The 19,613-nt window shown below is 45.2% G+C and overlaps 1 protein-coding gene across 1 annotated transcript in view; it reads right to left on the reverse strand.

Moving 5' to 3' along the window:
* Positions 1-19,613, reverse strand: part of LOC144485949 (uncharacterized) — a 73,473-nt gene that overhangs the window by 32,002 nt on the left and 21,858 nt on the right. Inside the window, exons 6-8 of the mRNA XM_078204022.1 lie at positions 16,772-17,061; positions 5,486-5,917; positions 1,460-1,469 (exon numbers count right to left, since the gene is read on the reverse strand). Coding sequence (XP_078060148.1) covers positions 1,460-1,469; positions 5,486-5,917; positions 16,772-17,061 — 732 coding nt within the window. The remainder of the gene's footprint in view (positions 1-1,459; positions 1,470-5,485; positions 5,918-16,771; positions 17,062-19,613) is intronic.

Raw genomic sequence — 19,613 nt, forward strand, 5'->3', positions numbered from 1 at the left:
AGACCTGCTGGGATTTTCCAGCATTTTCTCTTTTGGTTTCAGATTCCATCATTCACAGTAATTTGCTTTTATCCTGATTTTCTCTGTGTGGCTCTGGAGAGCGCTTGAGACGTTAGGGACAGAGAGAACAAGATTTTTCACTCTGAGGGCCTTTGGTCTGTGGAATTCTCTTCCCCAGAGAGCAGTGGAGGCAGAGTCAATGAATATTTTTAAGGCTGAATAAATGGATTGTTGATTGACAAGAGAGTCAGGATTTGGGGGGGTGGGGGGGGGGGGGAATTCGGGGGGGGGGGCGGGGGGGAGAGGGGGGAGACAGAAAAATGGAGTTCTGGCCACAATCAGATCAGTCGGGATCTTGTCAAATGCTGCAGCAGAGGGGCCCAATGGTCCACTGCTGCTCCTCATTCATATGGATGTTCGGCTGTATGTTTCACTCTGTTTCTGCCTTCATAGAAGCTGCTGGGCCTGTTGACTATTTGTGGCATTGACTGTTTTATTTCAGATTTTAAGACTCTGTAATATATCACTGTGTAATCCAACAATTAATCCAGTTCTCCTGGATTTCTGCTCTGTAACATATCACTGTGTAATCCAACAATTAATCCAGTTCTCCTGGATTTCTGCTCTGTAACATATCACTGTGTAATCCAACAATTAATCCCATTCCCCTGGATTACTGCATTGTGGCATAGTGGTTAGCACCGCTGCCTCACAGCACCAGGGACCCGGGTTTGATTCAAGTTTTGGGTCACTGTTGAGTTTATTTGTTGAGTTTGCACATTCTCCCCATGTCTGCGTGGGTTCCCTCTGGATGCTCCAGTTTCCTCCCACAGTCCAAAGATTGGGTGGATTATGTGGATTGGCTATGCTAAATTGCCCCTTAGTGTCAGGGGGAACTAGCTAGGGTAGATGCATGGCGTTAAGGGGATAGGGCCTGGATAGGATTGTGGTCGGTGCAAACTCAATGGGCCGAATGGCCTCCTTCTGCACTGTTGGATTCTATGATTCTAGTTAGAAGTCTCACAACACCAGGTTAAAATCCAACAGGTTTATTTGGTATCACGAGCTTTCATCGGGTGAGTCAATCGTCCATGATTCTAGATACAGACAAACTCACAGATGCACAAATACATTCACAGACACGCATATATGATTTCAAGAAGTAATTAGATATCGCTCATGGGGCTAAAGGGACCAAGGGATATGGGAGGAAGCGGCGATCAGAATAATTAATTCGATGATCAGCCATGATCAAAATGAATGGTGGAGCAGGCTCGAAGAGTCGAATGGCCTACACCTGCTTCTAGTTTCTATCCTTCTATGGACACACACACACGCACGCACACGCATGCACGGACGCACGCACACACACACACACGCACACACACACACTCAATCTCAGACACTCTCACAAACACAGAGACAGACTGAGACCATGAAGGGTTGATGTCAGTCTCACTCTAATCCACCTGCTGGGCACCAAAATAATAACAGAAGCAAATCTGAAACTCAGTGTGTGGATTTTATTGTGAAATGAGATAATTTATAAATATATCCCCATAGCTCCGGGTGGGAGTGGAATTGATGATTTCTTGACTGTCTGTCTGCACTGCTGCCTCACAGCGCTAGGGACCCGGGTTCAATTCCCGGCTTGGGTCACTGTCTGTGTGGAGTCTGTACGTTCTCCCCGTGTCAGCATGGGTTCCCTCCAGGTGCTCCGGTTTCCTCCCACAGTCTGAAAGACGCGCTATTTAAGTGCATTGACCCAAACAGGTGCCGGACTGTGGCGACTAGGGGAATTTCACAGTAGAACATAGAACAGTACAGCACAGAACAGGCCCTTCGGCCCACGATGTTGTGCCGAGCTTAGAAGGGCTAAAAGGGGACATGAGAAGACTTTGGCGGATAGGGTTAAAGAGAATCCTAAGGCGTTCTATAGGTATGTCAAGAACAGAAGGTTGGTTAGGGCAAGTTTAGGGCCAGTTATAGATGGCAGAGGGAAGTTATGTGTGGAACCGGAGGAGATTGGTGAAGCATTGAACCAATATTTCTCTTCGGTGTTCACGCAAGGGGACATGAATATAGCTGAGGAGGACACTGGGTTGCAAGGGAGTAGAATAGACAGTATTACAGTTGATAAGGAGGATGTGCAGGATATTCTGGAGGGTCTGAAAATAGATAAATCCCCTGGTCCGGATGGGATTTATCCAAGGATTCTCTGGGAGGCAAGAGAAGTGATTGCAGAGCCTCTGGCTCTGATCTTCAGGTCGTCGTTGGCCTCTGGTATAGTACCAGAAGATTGGAGGTTAGCGAATGTTGTCCCATTGTTTAAGAAGGGGAACAGAGACTTCCCCGGGAATTATAGACCGGTGAGTCTCACTTCTGTTGTCGGCAAGATGTTGGAAAAAATTATAAGGGATAGGATTTATAGTTATTTGGAGAGTAATGAATTGATAGGTGATAGTCAGCATGGTTTTGTGGCAGGTAGGTCGTGCCTTACTAACCTTATTGAGTTTTTTGAGAAAGTGACCAAGGAGGTGGATGGGGGCAAGGCAGTGGACGTGGTATATATGGATTTCAGTAAGGCGTTTGATAAGGTTCACCATGGTAGGCTTCTGCAGAAAATGCAGATGTATGGGATTGGGGGTGATCTAGGAAATTGGATCAGGAATTGGCTAGCGGATAGGAAACAGAGGGTGGTGGTTGATAGTAAATATTCATCATGGAGTGCGGTTACAAGTGGTGTACCTCAGGGATCTGTTTTGGGGCCACTGCTGTTTGTAATATTTATTAATGATCTGGATGAGGGTATAGTTGGGTGGATTAGCAAATTTGCTGATGACACCAAAGTCGGTGGTGTGGTAGACAGTGAGGAAGGGTGTCGTAGTTTGCAGGAAGACTTAGACAGGTTGCAAAGTTGGGCCGAGAGGTGGCGGATGGAGTTTAATGCGGAGAAGTGTGAGGTAATTCACTTTGGTAGGAATAACAGATGTGTTGAGTATAGGGCTAACGGGAGGACTTTGAATAGTGTGGAGGAGCAGAGGGATCTAGGTGTATGTGTGCATAGATCCCTGAAAGTTGGGAATCAAGTAGATAAGGTTGTTAAGAAGGCATATGGTGTCTTGGCGTTTATTGGTAGGGGGATTGAATTTAGGAGTCGTAGCGTTATGTTGCAACTGTACACAACTCTGGTGCGGCCGCACTTGGAGTACTGTGTGCAGTTCTGGTCCCCACATTACAGGAAGGATGTGGAGGCTTTGGAGAGGGTGCAGAGGAGGTTTACCAGGATGTTGCCTGGTATGGAGGGGAGATCCTATGAGGAGAGGCTGAGGGATTTGGGATTGTTTTCGCTGGAAAGGCGGCGGCTAAGAGGGGATCTTATTGAAACATATAAGATGATTAGAGGTTTAGATAGGGTGGATAGTGATAGCCTTTTTCCTCTGATGGAGAAATCCAGCACGAGGGGGCATGGCTTTAAATTGAGGGGGGGTAGTTATAGAACCGATGTCAGGGGTAGGTTCTTTACCCAGAGGGTGGTGAGGGATTGGAATGCCCTGCCAGCATCAGTAGTAAATGCGCCTAGTTTGGGGGCGTTTAAGAGATCCGTAGATAGGTTCATGGACGAAAAGAAATTGGTTTAGGTTGGAGGGTCACAGTTTTTTTTTAACTGGTCGGTGCAACATCGTGGGCCGAAGGGCCTGTTCTGCGCTGTAATGTTCTATGTTCTATGTTCTATGAACTTTATCTGAAACCAAGATCAAGCTATCCCACTCCCTATCATCCTGGTGTGCTCCATGTGCCTATCCAATAACTGCTTAAATGTTCCTAAAGTGTCTGACTCCACTATCACTGCAGGCAGTCCATTCCACACCCCAACCACTCTCTGCGTAAAGAACCTACCTCTGATATCCTTCCTATATCTCCCACCACGAACCCTATAGTTATGCCCCCTTGTAATAGCTCCATCCAGTAACTTCATTGCAGTGTTAATGTTAGTCTTACTTGTAACTAATAAATAAATTTAACTTTTAACTTTAATTTTGTGAACTCATAGAATCGTAGAATCCTACAGTGCAGAAGAATGCCATTCAGCCCATTGAGTCTGCACCAATCACAATCCCACCCAGGCCCTACCCCGGTAACTCCACATATTTAACCTGCTAATCCTGCTGACACGAGGGTCAATTTTGCATGGCCAGTCAACCTAAGCAGCACATCTTTGGACTGTGGGAGGAAACCAGAGCACCCGGAGGAAACCCACGCAGACACGGCGAGAATGTGCAGACTCCACACAGACAGTGACCCAAGCCAGGAATTGAACTCAGGTCCGTGGCGCTGTGAGGCAGTAGTGCTAACCACTGTGCCACCATGCCGCCCTCTTCTCCTTGAACAAATAGTAAATTGTAGAGATTATAAAGTTTGAATTGTAATATCTAATGGTGTAAAGTATCTGGGAGCAGAGTGGATGTGATAAAGGCTGGAATACAGACTGTGGGAATGAGGCTGAAACTGGTTCTTATTGTAGGGAGGGATGGGAGGAGGGAGACAGGGATGGATGGTGAGAGGGAGGGATGGAGAAGGGAGGGAGAGTGAGGTGGATGGAGGGAGAGAGGGATGAATGGGGGTGAATGTGAGAAGCTGAAGAGGTTCCCAGTCTCTCTGATCAGCTGAACTGGGGAAGCTTTTGCGCAGACTGCGCTGCTGCTGTCGCCCCTCCTGTCCACCAGAGGTCGCTGTAGGCCTCCCAGCTGCTGCTCCTCCCAGTGTCACCTCTTGCCCACTCCAGCCCCTCCAGTCCACCTCACTGGAGCCCCAGGCCATTATTGCCACCCTGCCAGGTCTCGGGTACTGAGGCCAATAGTAAAGTTTATTTATGAGTCACAAGAAGGTTTACATTCACACTGCAATGAAGTTACTGTGAAAATCCCCCAGTCGCCACACTCTGCTTTTAAAGCTCTTCTCACAGTCAGAACATCTGAACGGTCTCTCATTTGTGTGAACAAGTTGGTGTGAAGTGAGAGAGGATAAACAAGTGAATCTCTTCCCACACACAGGGCAGGTGAACGGCCTCTCCCCAGTTTGAATTCGCTGGTGTACAGTGAGGTCGCCTGATCGCCTGAAGCCAGTCCTGCAGTGAGAACACGTGAATGGTCTCTCATCAGAGTGAACACATTGATGGTGACGCAGTTCCTCAGAACTTTTATAGCCCTTCCCGCAGTCTGGACATTTAAACGGTCTCTCTTCACTGTGAACTCGTTGGTGTTTCTGCAGATTGGATGATCGGTTAAATCCCTTCCCACATTCAGAGCAGGTGAATGGCCTCTCTCCAGCGGGAATGCGTTCATGTGCCACAAGGTGGAATGATGTCCTGAACCCCTTCTGGCAGTGGGAGCAGCTGAACGGTGTGGAATCGTTGTGAATGTACTGGTGCTCCCGCAGTATGCGTGGAGTTTTAAAACTCGTTCCACACTCAGTGCATTAAAACTCTCTCCTGACGGTGTGAACTCGCTGGTGTCTCTGCAGGGCAGAGAAATCTGTGAATCCCTTCCCACACACAGGGCAGGTGAATGGCCTCTCCCCTGTGTGAGTGTGCCAATGCATCAGCAGGGCCGATGACTGAGTAAATCCTTTTCCACATTCGGAGCAGGTGAACTGCCTCTCCCTGCTGTGAATGTGCTGGTGAATCAACAGGCCAGCCGTCTGAGTGAATCCCTTCCCACACACAGGGCAGCTAAAAGGTCTCTCTCCAGTGTGAGTGCGTCGGTGATTTTCCAGGTCAACTGGGTAATTGAATCCTTTCCCACAGTCTCCACATTTACACGGTCTCTCCCTGATGTGACTGCGCTTGTGTCTTGACAGGCCAGATGATCGTTTGAAGCCTTGTCCACACACAGAACATGTGTATGGTTTCTCGCCACTGTGAATGGTGCTTTTTTCTTCCATGTTTAATGGCCTATGATATTTAGATCCTGATGAATCGAGGCACTCTGTCAGATCTTGATGTGATCCTTGATTTACAATTGTCTGTAATTCCTCACCTTCTAATCCCCTGAAAAATGAATTGAAAACAGAAAGAGGGAAACATAAGAGACAAGCCATTATAACACAAAGGCAAGATGTGAAATTGAGCTGAATGAATTTGGTAAATTGTGAGATTGGGAATAGGAAAAAGGATATGAAAGCTGCTGGATTGTCATAAAGCCTCAAACTGTTTACCAGTGCACTGAGGGAAAGGAACACTTCACCCTTCAGAGCCCACAACAAAAATCCAGCCTTTATGCGTGAAGAGGGAGAGGTCAGGGAGGAGGGTGATGGAAAGAGATTTTATACATCAGCAACTCAACCAGGATTTTGGCAGAATCTCCCAAACCCACAATCTTTCCCACCTGGAAGTACCAGAGCAGCTGGGACATGGGAAAACTACACAACTCCCTGACTTGGACAAATATCACTATCCCTTCAATGTGACTGGGTTAAAATCCTAATACTGTTGCATTGTGGGAGCACCTTTACTATATGGACTGCAGAGGTTTAAGAAAAAGGCCAACTATCACCATCACAAAGGATAACGGGTGATTGGTAACATATCACTGTCAGTGCAGGATAGTAATTCAGGACAGATACCTGAGCCTTGTCAGTAATGTCCACATCCTAAGAAGTTTTATTTTTTTGCAAATCTATATGAAACTTGCAATGAAACAAAACCCACGACCACTACAATCTACAAGGACAAGGGCAGTGGACAGATGGGAAACCACCATTTGGAATTCCCCCTCCAAGCCACTCACCATCCTGATTTGGAAATATGTCGCTTTCCTTCACTGTCATTGGATCAAAATCTTGGAATTCCCTCCCTAACAGCACTGAGGGTGTACCTACCACATGGATTGCAGCGATTCAAGAAGGCAGCTTACCAACAACTTTTCAAGGGCAATTAGGGATGGGAAATAAGTGCTGGTCTAATCAATGACACCCACCTCCATTGAATGATTTTGAGAAGTGACCTGGAATATCCATGAGAATACAATCCTGACAATTACTCAGTGAAATACTTCACTCAGTCACACCATTTTCTGAGTTTACATTTGACTGGAGCTCTTGGATTCCGCTGTAATTGCTGCTGCTTGTGGAAGACTTTGGGACATTTACAATTCTCCACCTATTACCACTCCCTTTCTTTCTGATGGATAATGAAAGATCTATGCATAGATTTCAGTATAACTTGGTTCCTCTTTTAATTAATTTATCGAACCCGCCCCCGTCCCCCAATCTACACACAATAGTAAAAACATCACGAGCTCCTAATAATGACTTTCAATGGCAGAGTCCTGACCCAGCATTCCCCGCGGTGCTGAATGTCCCCTATTCACACCAGAGGCAGGCACCGCACAGGCGCATTAACCCCTCATATTGGAGCGTGCGCACTGTCAGTAATGGCGATGGGGTTGGGCTGTTTTTGCCTCTTTGCAGCGGGGAAGAAAGAGAAAACTCTGATGGAGCGGGCTCTGGATAGGGAGAGTTTCTAAACAATTGGTGAGTGCCTCAAACCGCGATTGAGACTCTGCCGCTCCCGTGTTTGCAGCTCTGGGTCTTTTCCCCTCCGAGGCCCAAGTCCAGGCTGACGGCCACCATCTTGGTTCAACGAGGAGCGCATGCGGCTGGTTATTCTTGACGCAACAGTATGGGGGCGGGGCTAAGGTTATTCTCTTCACACCGGGTCCTAGTGTCCGATACAGCCACAAGAAACTAAGATTTTTCAACATTTTCACCCAGTCTCAACCTGCAGCTGATGTTTTGCAGCCGCGAGGAGTCCATGAGCCATGTTTATTTTCAGTGTGAGAGGTTGCAGACCTTGAAGGAGCTGCTTCTCCACTTTTAATTACACTTCTGGTTTGCCCCACACTCCAATTCTTTGGCTGCCCAGTGTGGAGGAGGCTGGGGAGGTCAGAGGATCTTTTCCTGGACCTGCTCTTGGGGCTGGTTAAAACAGTAATTTGTAGATCGGCAGGAGGTAACTTGGCTGTCGGACAAGGTCTTCCGTGGTCTTGTCCATGCTCGAATGGTCCTGGAGAGGGAGTGTGCGGTGTCGACTGGAACACTCGGTACCTTCCACAACTCAGGGTACAGAGTGTCTCATAGACACTGGAAACAAAGTTCTGGTTCAGTTGAAATGGAAGTTTGATTGGACCACAAGATTGGAGAAACAAGAGAGAAAAGAATGTTCTGTGGAAACTAGAAATGCTTATTCTGAATTTTTATCCTGTACTGACAGTGATACTGACTCTGCCAATGTCTTTTACAAGGTACACAGACGGGAAACTGAAACCAAACATCACATCAAAATCTGAAAATGTCACTCCATTCATCACAACATGAATATCATCGACCTTTAAATGTGAAAGATTTCAAACATCAGTGTGACTGGAAAAGCACCGAACAAACATACACCCATGTTCCAGTGAACTGACTGTGGAAACAGCTTTAACCAGTTACACAGCCTGAAAAAAACATCACACTATTCACAGCAGCGAGCCAAAGGATGGGAAGACCTCGGATCAGAGTTAGGCCATTGGGCCCATCGAGTCTGCTCCACCATTCAATGAGATCATGGTTGATCTGATATAATCCTCAACCCCACTTTCCTGCCTTATCCCCATGACCCTTGATTCCCTTACTGAGAAAGAATACACAAGTTCTTTGTGTGGGCAAGGCTTGAACAGATCATTTAACCAAGAGAGACACAAGGATACTGGCACCATGGAGAAACCATGGAACAAAGAACAAAGAAAACTACAGCACAGGAACAGGCCCTTCGGCCCTCCAAGCCTGCACCGACCATGCTGCCCAACTAAACTAAAATCCCCGACCCTTCCGGGGACCATATCCCTCTATTCCCATCCTATTCATGTATTTGTCCAGACGCCCCTTAAAACTCACTGTCATATCTGCTTCCACTACCTCCCCCGGCATCGAGTTCCAGGCACCCACCACCCTGTGTGTAAAAAAACTTGAAAATGTGGTGACTGTGGGAAGGGATTCAATTATCCATCTCTGCTGGAAATGCATCGCCGCAGTCACATTGGGGAGAGACCATTCACCTGCTCTGTGTGCAGGAAGGGATTCATTCAATCATCCCATCTGCTGACCCACCAGCAAGTTCACATTGAAGAGAGGCTTTGACAGTGATAACAATTCTAAAAGCTCTGAGGACCTGTGAAGCACCAGATCATTCACATTGTGAGACAGTTCAGTTGCTCGCATTGTGGGAAGCTATTTAAACAATCACAGAACCTCACTGAACACGAACACACTCACACTGGGGAGAGGCCATTCACCTGCTCTGTGTGAGGGAACGGATTCACATGATCATCCCACCTCACTACACACCGACTGGTTCACATTGATAACAGACCTTTCAAATGTACGGAATTTGAGAAGCGTTATAAAACCACAAGTGATCTGCTGATACACCAGCGAGTTCACAATGAGGAGAGGCCATTCAGATGTACAGTGTGGAATTCACTCTGTTATCCAGCCTCCAGAAACACCGCGAGTTCACATTGGGGAGAGGTCATTCACCAATTCCTTGTGTGGAAAAGGATTCATTTATTTAACCAGCCTCAGATCACACCAACTCGTTCACTTGGATAAGAAACCTTTCAAATGTTCTGAATGTGGGAAGAGCTTTAAGACCTCCAGTATTCTGCTGAGACACTAGCAAGTTCGCAGGGAGAGACTGTTCACCTGCTCCGACTGTGGAAAAGGATTCACTCGCTCATCCAACCTGCGAACACACCAGCACATTCACACCAGGGAGAAACCGTTCACTTGCTCTGAGTGCGGGAAGGGATTTTCTCACTCATCCCACCTGCTGAGACACCAACACACTCACAATGTAGAGAGACCGTTCACCTTCTCTGAGTGTGAGATGGGATTCACTCAGTCAACCCACCATCTTACCCACCAGAAAGTTGACAAGTGTCTGCAGGGGTGGATTCTGCTGTTATTGCTGCTGGTGATGACATCCAGGACTGAACCATGTTCATTCATCGCTATAACTGGGCTGGAGATTAATATTCTGGATAAATGTCAGATTAACTAATATTGTTTCAGACACAATGCGGGGACCTTCATTTGTTCAGGATAAGAACAGATTAATCAATGTCTTGTTACCAATTGCTGCTTTTTTGTGGCCTTTGTCTTTTCTAACTCTCAATTATATCAGTTCTCATACCTTCAGTTACTCTCATGGACAAGTTCCAGCTCCCATCCCTTCCAGAGTGTCTTTCCTGGTCTCGGAATCCAAGGAACATATCAATAACATATCTGTGATCACTAAAGACAAAACAGTTAAATGCACTGATCCGCTTCTTTCCCCAGTCACTGAGGATGGGGATATCTGTGGAGCTTTCTCTCTCTGTGATTTGTTTAATTGTCCCCCACCATTCACGGGTAGATGTGGGGGGACTGCAGCTCTGATCTGATCCGTTGTTTGTGGATTGTTTGGTCCTGCCTAGAACATGCTGCTTCTGTTGTTTAGTGTGCTTATAGTAAAGTGTTACCAGTCACCAGATTGGAATCTCAGCTTTAGGGTGCCTGGTGCTGCTCCTGACATGTCCTTCTACACTCCATGTTGAACCAGAATGGTCCCTTGGCTTGATGGTGATGGTAGAGTGAGGGATGTGCCGGGCCATGAGTTTACAAATAGTGGTTGAATATTGTGATGCTGATGACCCACAGCACCTCATGGATGTGCAGTTTTGATCTATGTCTATTCTGAATCTATCCCGTGCCACACGAGATGATGGAGGGTATCAGATCACAAGGATTAGGAGCAGGTGTCGGCCATTTGGCCCCTCAAACTTTCTCCACAATTCAATAAGAATCATGGCTGATCTGACTGTGGCCTTCACTCCACTTTCCTGCTGCTCCATAATCCTTGACTCCTTGTTGATTAATACTCTGTCTAACTCAGCCTTGAATATGTTCAATGACCCACAGCCTCCATTGCTCTCTGGGGACGAAAATTCCACAGCCTAATGACCCTCAGAGAAGAAATTTCCCCTGATATCTGCCTGAAATGGGAGAGCCTTATCTTTAAAGTGTGACTCCTGCTTCTAGATTCCTCACAAAAACAAAACATTCTCTCAGCATCCACCCTGACAAGATCCCTCAGAATCTCATGTTTCAGTAAGATCACCTCTCATTCTTCTAAATTCCATTGAGTATAGACCCAACTTGCTCAACTTTCCCCAGAAGACAAACTCCTTCATCCAAGCAATCAGTCTAGTGAATCTCCCCTGAACTGTCTCCAATGCACCCGTATCACTGTTCAAGCAAGGAGACCAAATCTGTACACAGTACTCTTGGTGCAGTTTCACCAATTCTTTGTATAATTGTAGCAAGACTTTATTACTTTTATATTCCATCTCCCTTACAGAAAACCTTCCTAACGACTTGCTGTTCCTGCTTGTTACTTTTGTGATTCTTTTAGAAGTTCACCCAGATCCCTCAGTCCTGCAGCATTCTACACTCTCTTTAGATTATATTGTTTTTTCCTATTCTTCCTGCTAAAGTCAATATCCTTATATTTTCCCATATCATACTCCGTCTGCTAAGACTTTTCCTACTCACTTACCTATTTATATACCTTTGCAGATTCTTTGTATCCTCCTCACAACATGCTTTCCTATCTATCTCCGTGTCAACCTGTTGCTTGATTGGACTGTGAGACTGTAGGAAAGGTCAGTTTGTAGTTTAGTTCTGTGTAATGATCAAATAATTGAATTATATTAATCATTTAACCTGATGTGATATTCTGCTTAATTGTAGTCAGTGTAAGATTTGAGAATCTTGTGACTGGCTCTTTGTCTGTAGCTGCATGCTTATTTGACAAGTGAAATACATCACATACCCTTGGATAGTGTAGAGTTACACTTTTTATTGTTAAATTACAGAGCAAGTGCTGTGAAACCCATCAAATCTTGGTGAGTTAAGACCTGGAGCCATTAGCTTCCCAGCCATTGACAACAAACAGTTATATTTGAGTTAGAGGCCTTGTTACATTGAAACATACATAGAAACTAGAAGCAGGAGTAGACCATTCAGCCCTTTGAGCCTGCTCCGCCATTTATTATGATCATGGCTGATCATCAAATTCAATATCCCGGTTCCCCCCTCCCCCACCCCCCCCCCCCCCTCCCCCGCCCCCCAAATATTCCTTTAGGCCCAAGAGCTATATCTAATTCCTTCTTCAAATCACAAAACATTTTAGCCTCAATTATTTTCTGTGGTAGTGAATTCTACAGATTTACCACCCTCTGGGTGAAGAAATTTCTCAACTCAGTCCTAAAAGGTTTACCCATTATCCTCAAACTATGACCCCTAATTCTGGACTCCCCCCACCATTGGGAACATTCTTTCTGAATCTACCCTGTTTAACCCTGTTAGATTTTTATAAGTTTCTATGAGATCCCCTGTCAATAAACCATCACACCTGCAATACTTTGTTTTAAATTTATATCATTTAGAAACTCTGCTGAAATAAAGATGAACAATAAACAGATCACAGTGCATTCCTGCAGCTCTACATTGACAGGAGAAAGTCTGTTCTGTAACTCCAGGATGAGGCAGTGTAAGCTCTGAATGTTGGTAATCACAGGCAGGCTTGAGCTGTTTGATAGATGAGTTGTTCATAGCTGTTAACTTGCAGATATTGAAGGAATTACTCTGAAAGTAAACTCGATAATTTATAAGCTCAGACTCTGCTCCTTGCTGTAATGAATACTCAGCATCCATTAGTGCTAATTTACAGTGACTCACTGAGTATCCTGGGATCTTTGTTACTTGTTTTGTGAAATATCTCTCCCCATTAGTGTTGAACTGCTGGATAACTCTGATTGCATTTAGACATGTCTAGAAAGGGTCTGTGTGCCCAGATTTAACTGCAATTTGTAAGCAATAAACAATCTGACTTGCAGATTGGTGTCTTGGTGATTTGTGAAGAAAGATTTAATTCACTCACTCAGCAGTTTGAGGGGAACCAGACTGAGGTTTAATGTAATAAGAAATAGGAGCAGGAAGAGGCCATTCAGCCCTTTGAGTTTGTTCAGCTATTCACTGAGATCAAGGTTGATAATCTACCTCAACCCCACCTCCCCGCACTGTCCCCATATCGCTTAACTTCTCTTTGTATCCAAATAGTTATCAATCTTTGTCTTAATTACACCCAATGCCGAGCATCCACTGCTCCCTGGGGTAGAGAATTCCAGGAATTCACAACTGAGTGAAGAATTTTCTCCTCAATTCAATCTAAATGATTGACCCCTTATTCTGAGACTGTGACCCAGTGTTCCAGGTTCCGCAGTCAGGGGAAACATTTTCACACCATCGAACCTCTCAGGCCCATGAAGAATCATATACTCTGATCAGATCACCTCTCATTTTTCTCACCACCATTAATTTGATCCTAGTCTGATTTTATCGGTAAAAGCAAAATACTGTGGATGCTGGAATCTGAAACAAAAATAGAAAATGCTGGAAAATCTCAGATCTGACAGCGTCTGTGGGGAGAGAATAGAGCAACATGTCGAGTCTGGATGACTGTCTGTCAGAGCTGACGAAGGGTCATCCAGACTTGAAACATTGGCTCTATTCTCTCTCCACAGATGCTATCAGACCTGCTGAGATTTTCCAGCATTTTCTGTTTTTGATTTTATAAGTACCCTGTTACCAAGTCCCTAACAATAAGATTTCTAATATTTCACCTACAACCGATGTTAACTGGTCTATATTCCCCATTTTCTCTCCTACTTTCTGGACTAGTTAATGTTTGCTGACTTCCGATCCTTGGGAACCTGTTCGAGGGTTTAAGGAATTCTGGAAGATCAAACTAATGCATCCAGTATTTCTGCAGCTCCCTCTTTTAAATCCCCAAGATGCAGGTTGTCTGGTCCAAGGAATTTGTCACCATTTAGTCCCATTAATTTCTCCAGTCTCTATAAGACCCTCATTCTTATTGGACAAGGGACTGTGTAACCTGTGTCTCCAAAGCCACCACAGCTTTGGACTTGGGCACCTCCCAATCTTGATCAATCAAACCCATTTTAATGGGAATTAAATGGCTAGTTTCATTTTTAAAAACTTTTATTCACATTTCACTTGTCAGAAAGGATCATTTAATTAACAACACGACACAATGATAAGTGGAAAAGTGAATTGTGTGGAGGGCGTAGAAGGTCTGCAGAGAGATTTGGACAGGCTGAGTGAGTGGGCGAGGATCTGGCAGATGGAGTATAACGTTAACAAATGCGAGGTTATTCACTTTGGAAGAAATAATAGCAAATTGGATTATCTAAATGGAAAGGAATTACAACATGCTGCTGTGCAGAGGGACCTGGGGGTCCTTGTGCATGAGACGCAAAAACCCAGTCTGCAGGTGCAACAGGTGATCAAGAAGGCAAATGGGATGTTGGCCTATATCGCAAGGGGGATAGAATATAAAAGCAGAGATGTCTTGCTGCATCTGTATAGGGCATTGGTGAGGCCGCAGCTGGAATACTGTGTGCAGTATTGGTCCCCTTATTTGCGGAAGGATATATTGGCCTTGGAGGGAGTGCAGAGAAGGTTCACTAGGTTGATACCAGAGATGAGGGGTGTTGATTATGAGGAGAGACTGAGCAGATTGGGTTTGTATTCGTTGGAATTTAGAAGGCTGAGGGGGGATCTTATAGAGACCTATAAGATAATGAAGGGGCTTGATAGGGTAGAGATGGAGAGATTCTTTCCACTTAGAAAGGAAACTAGAACTAGAGGGCACAGCCTCAAAATAAAGGGGGGTCGGTTTAGGACAGAGTTGAGGAGGAACTTCTTCTCTCAGAGGGTGGTGAATCTCTGGAATTCTCTGCCCACTGAAGTGGTGGAGGCTACCTCGTTGAATATGTTTAAATCACGGATAGATGGATTCCTGATCGCTAAGGGAATTAGGGGTTATAGGGATCAGGCGGGTAAGTGGAACTAATCCACTTCAGATCAGCCATGATCTTATTGAATGGCGGGGCAGGCTCGAGGGACTCGATGGCCTACTCCTGCTCCTATTTCTTATGTTCTTAACTTTTCTGTAAAGTTCCATAAAATGATGTCAGAACATGTCTGTCTGGTTTTTCATTATTATTGACATTTGATGAACAGTATTACAACTCGAACGATATTGTATTGGAGACTAATGTTTAAAAATGGCTCTTCCTTGTATTAAAGTTCCCGCCCCCTTGCACTAACCCCATGGTTCCCCATTATTAGAATTTTTCTTTTGTCTTCTACCATGAAGACAGATAGATACAAAGTATTTGTTGCATTTCTCTGCCATTTCCTTGTTCCCCATTATATTTTGCCTTTTATCTGCCTCTCATAGAGAATGTTTACTTTCACTCGCTTCTTCCTATCCACATACCTACAGAAACATTTAAAAATATACTTTCTAAACTCTTACTGGTCTGCACCCAAAAAGGGAATTGAGCTCAGAAGCGATTTTAAAACAGTTTATTGAGAAGCAACAGTTAAAACAAGATGTGTGAGTTAAATAGATAGGAAAAGCACCTGACCTGTGACAGGTGAGAGACATTTACAGATCCCAGAGGACAAGCAGACGGATGAAGCCAAGTGAATGCTGATGTCCATAACTGGTGCCTATGGAAGGTTCACTTCAATGAGCCTGATTGTGGGTGTTGGGGAGAAGCCAGTCAATTTGAAATCTCCTTGCTCTTGAGGGCCTGTTTTAACCTTTACATGGAGTTAGTTACTATAAGAGCCAATGGTATGAAGGTTAAAAATGTCTTGCCTCAAGGCCTGTGCGAGAGACAGGTCCTTGGCAGGGAGAAAGGCTTGTCCTGTGTTTGTCAGCCAGCAAGCTTTCTTCCGAAGACAGAGGTAAAGCTCTTTCTATAATATTCCATCAGTATCCAAAGATTTTATAAGGCTATTAGATGGTGATTTCTCACAATCTGTTACTTGGATTTGACTTTTCTCCATTCCTGTGCTGAGGGGATTTCTGTTCCAGACGGGATGGGTGACATTTGGGAACTCTCGATTCTCCACCAATTCCCAAACCCCTTCTTTCTGGGGGATACTGGAGGTGTCACTGTGTGTAGGTCAGTAAGAATTCTCAGCAAGGATTAATCAGCACTTTCTAATTGGAGATGTTCATCAGTGGAACCTCTCAGACACTGAATTGTAGAATTCGGGCCAAAGATCAATAGGACGGCAGAGTGGTTCGCACTGCTGCCTCACAGCGCCAGGACCCGGGTTCGATTCCTGATTTAGGTCACTATCTGTGCGGACTCTGCACGTTCTCCCCATGTCCGTGTGGGTTTCCTCCAGATGCTCTGGTTTCCTCACAAGTCCGAAAGATGTGCTGGTTAGGTGCATTGGCCATGCTGAATTCTCCCTCAGTGTACCCAAACAGGCGACTAGGGAATTTTCACAGTAACTTCATTGCAGTGTTAATGTAAGCCTACTTGTGACACTAATAAATAAACTTAACTTAAACAATTTAAGATTGAAGTAAAAGTTCTGAATCTTGTTGTAAACTAATTTCAGATGGACAGCGGTAACTGCAGCCCCAGGAGCACAATCACCTCTTGATCCAGAATATTAAATTCCAGCCCAGTTACCGGCTGTATTAACATCAGCAGAAACAAACTCCAGCTGTCAGAATGAAAGGGCCTGGTTGTCATTAACAGCAGCAATAACAGCAGAATCCAATCCCTGCCCTCACTTGTGAACTCGCTGGTGTTTCAGCAGCTGAGATGAATCAATGAATCCCTTCCCACACTCGGAGCAGGTGAATGGCCTCTCCCCAGTGTGAACTCGTTCATGTCTCAGCAGTTGGCCTGAATCAGTGAATCCCTTCCCACACATGGAGCAGGTGAATGGCCTCTCCCCAGTGTGAGCTCGCTGGTGTACAGTGAGACTGCCTGAGTGTCTGAAGCTCTTTCCACAGTCAGTGCAGCTGAATGGCCTCTCCCCAGTGTGAACTCGCTGGTGTTTCAGCAGGTGGATGAAAGCCTAAAGCTCATTCCACAGTCAGTGCAGCTGAATGGTTTCTCCCCGGAGTGAACTCGCTGGTGTGCCACTAGGTTAGAGGAATTAATGAATCCCTTCCCACACACGGAGCAGGTGAACGGCCTCTCCCCAGTGTGAACCCGCCGGTGTAACGCTAGATTGTATGACTGAATGAACCTTTTACCACACACAGAGCAGCTGAACGGCCCCTCCAGTGTGAACACGCTGATGTAATGCTAGGTTGGATGACTGAGTGAAATCCTTCCCACATGTGGAGCAGGTGAAGGGTCTCTCCCCAGTGTGGGTGCGTCGATGTGTTTCCAGTTTGGATGGGCAAGTGAATGCTTTCCCACAGTCCCCACATATCCACGGTTTCTCTGTAGTGTCAGTGTCATCATGTCTCTCCATGTTGATGATCAGTTGAAGCCTCGTCCACACACACAACACGTGTACAGTTTCTCCTCACTGAATGGTGATGTTTTTTCAGGCTGTGTAACTGGTTAAAGCTCTTTTCACAGTCAGTTCACTGGAACACTCTCACTCGGGTGTGCGTGTGTCTCGGTGCTTTTCCAGTCACACTGATGTTTGAAATCTTTTCCCGTAGACAAAACAAACACACATTTCTCCTTCCACTTTCCAAGTACGATGATATCCAGGTCCTAATGAATCAAGTGATTCTGTCAGATCTTGATGTGATGTCTGGTTTGAGATTCCCGACTGCAATCCTCAACTTCTAACAGCTGTAAAAACCGTCAATAAAAGTCATCACTAACAGTCCAGGATAGAAATTCTCAACAGACAATTCTAGTTTCTCTGGAATTTTTTCCTCTCGAACCCCCAAAGTTGCAGATCCCCATCCCACACACTCTCCCTCCTCCCTGAACTGAAATCCAAATAAATTAACAGATAATCATTTCAGTATCCCCTTAAAAAATGTGTACAACTAGAGATAGTATTTTTGATGATTCACTTCATTCATAACACATGAGAAAACATTAATCTGAATCACCCTGACCCGATCAGTCAGAATAGCAGATGTTAACTTTGTGTCCAGAACTGACTGTTTCGAGATTTGATGAGAAATTGTGAAGGGGGTTTCTCTAAACCTCCCTCTCTAACTAAGTTAAACCTGGTTTCAGTGTCAGGGCCCATTCTGTTTTCTGGTTCTCTTCCTGCTGACTATTAACCTCAATAAAATATCAAGAATACTGAAGCCACTGTTTTTGGTCCCCCTTCCAAGTCTTGTTCCTTTGCAATCCACTCAATCCCTCTTCCTGGCAAATGTCTGAAATTAAGCCAGTTTGTTCATAACCTCGGTGTCCCATTTGATCCCAAGTTTCTGGGACTGCCTATTTCCACCTCGGGAACATCACATGACATCAACGCTACCTCAGTGCATCTGGTGCTCAAAACCCTCATTCAGGCCATTGTTACCTCCAAACTCAACTGTTCCATTGCACTCTTGCAGGTCTCGCACATTTTACCCATGGGAACGTGAAGTCATCCAAAAGTCCGCTACCCGTTTCCTAATTAACAGCAAGTCCTGTTCCCTGATCACCCCTGTCCTCCCTGACTTGCCTTGACTCCCAGTCATGCAACACCTTGATTGTAAAATTCGCATCCTTGTTTTCAAATCCTTCCATGGCTTCAGCCCTCCCAATCTCTGTAATCTTCCCACAAACATCCGAGATATCAGTGCTGCTCTTGTACATTCCCTACCATAATTGCTCCACCACTGGTGGTTGTGTTTCAGTTCTTCAGCCCCAGGATCTGAATTCCCTCCCGACACCTCTCTGTCTCTCCCTCACTTTCCTCCTTTAAGCCTCTCTTTAAAACTCACTTCTTTGTCAAGTTTTTGGTCATTTGTCCTAATATCTCCTGATGTATCTGGGAATCTCACTTTGTTTTATAATGTTCCTCAAAGTTTATTTATCAGTCACAAGACTTACATTAACACTGCAATGAAGTTACTGTGAAATTCCCCTAGTCGTCACACTCCAGCACCTGTTTGGGTCAATGCACCTAACCAGCACATCTTTCCAACTGTGGGAGGAAACCATAGTACCCGAAGGAAACCCACGCACACACGGGGCAGAATGTACAAACTCCACACAGTGACCCAAGCCGGGAATCGAATCCTGGCGCTGTGAGGCAGCAGTGCTAACCACTGTGCCGCCTGTGTGAAGTGCACTGGAATGATTTATGACGTTATAAATAGAAGTTGTTGTTGGCTATAATTCTGACCTCCTGTTTTACAACAACCCACTGATTTTACAACAAACTCTATCTCTGATGTTTTGTTTGCTGAGGATTATCCATTTGGTTTTGCCCTTAATAAAGATGGCCGATGTTAACATCTGAGGATTTTGCCTCACAAATTGAGGAATTAAAATTTAATTATTAGTGTCACAAGTAGGTTTACATTAACACTGCAATGAAGTTACTGTGAAATTCCCCCAGTCACCACACTCCGGCACCTGTTCGGGTTACACTGAGGGAGAATTTAGCATGGCCCAATGCACCCTAACCAGCACGTCTTTCAGACTGTGGGAGGA

This window comes from Mustelus asterias, unplaced genomic scaffold, assembly GCF_964213995.1.
Source record: "Mustelus asterias unplaced genomic scaffold, sMusAst1.hap1.1 HAP1_SCAFFOLD_250, whole genome shotgun sequence".
NCBI classification, from domain to species: domain Eukaryota; kingdom Metazoa; phylum Chordata; class Chondrichthyes; order Carcharhiniformes; family Triakidae; genus Mustelus; species Mustelus asterias.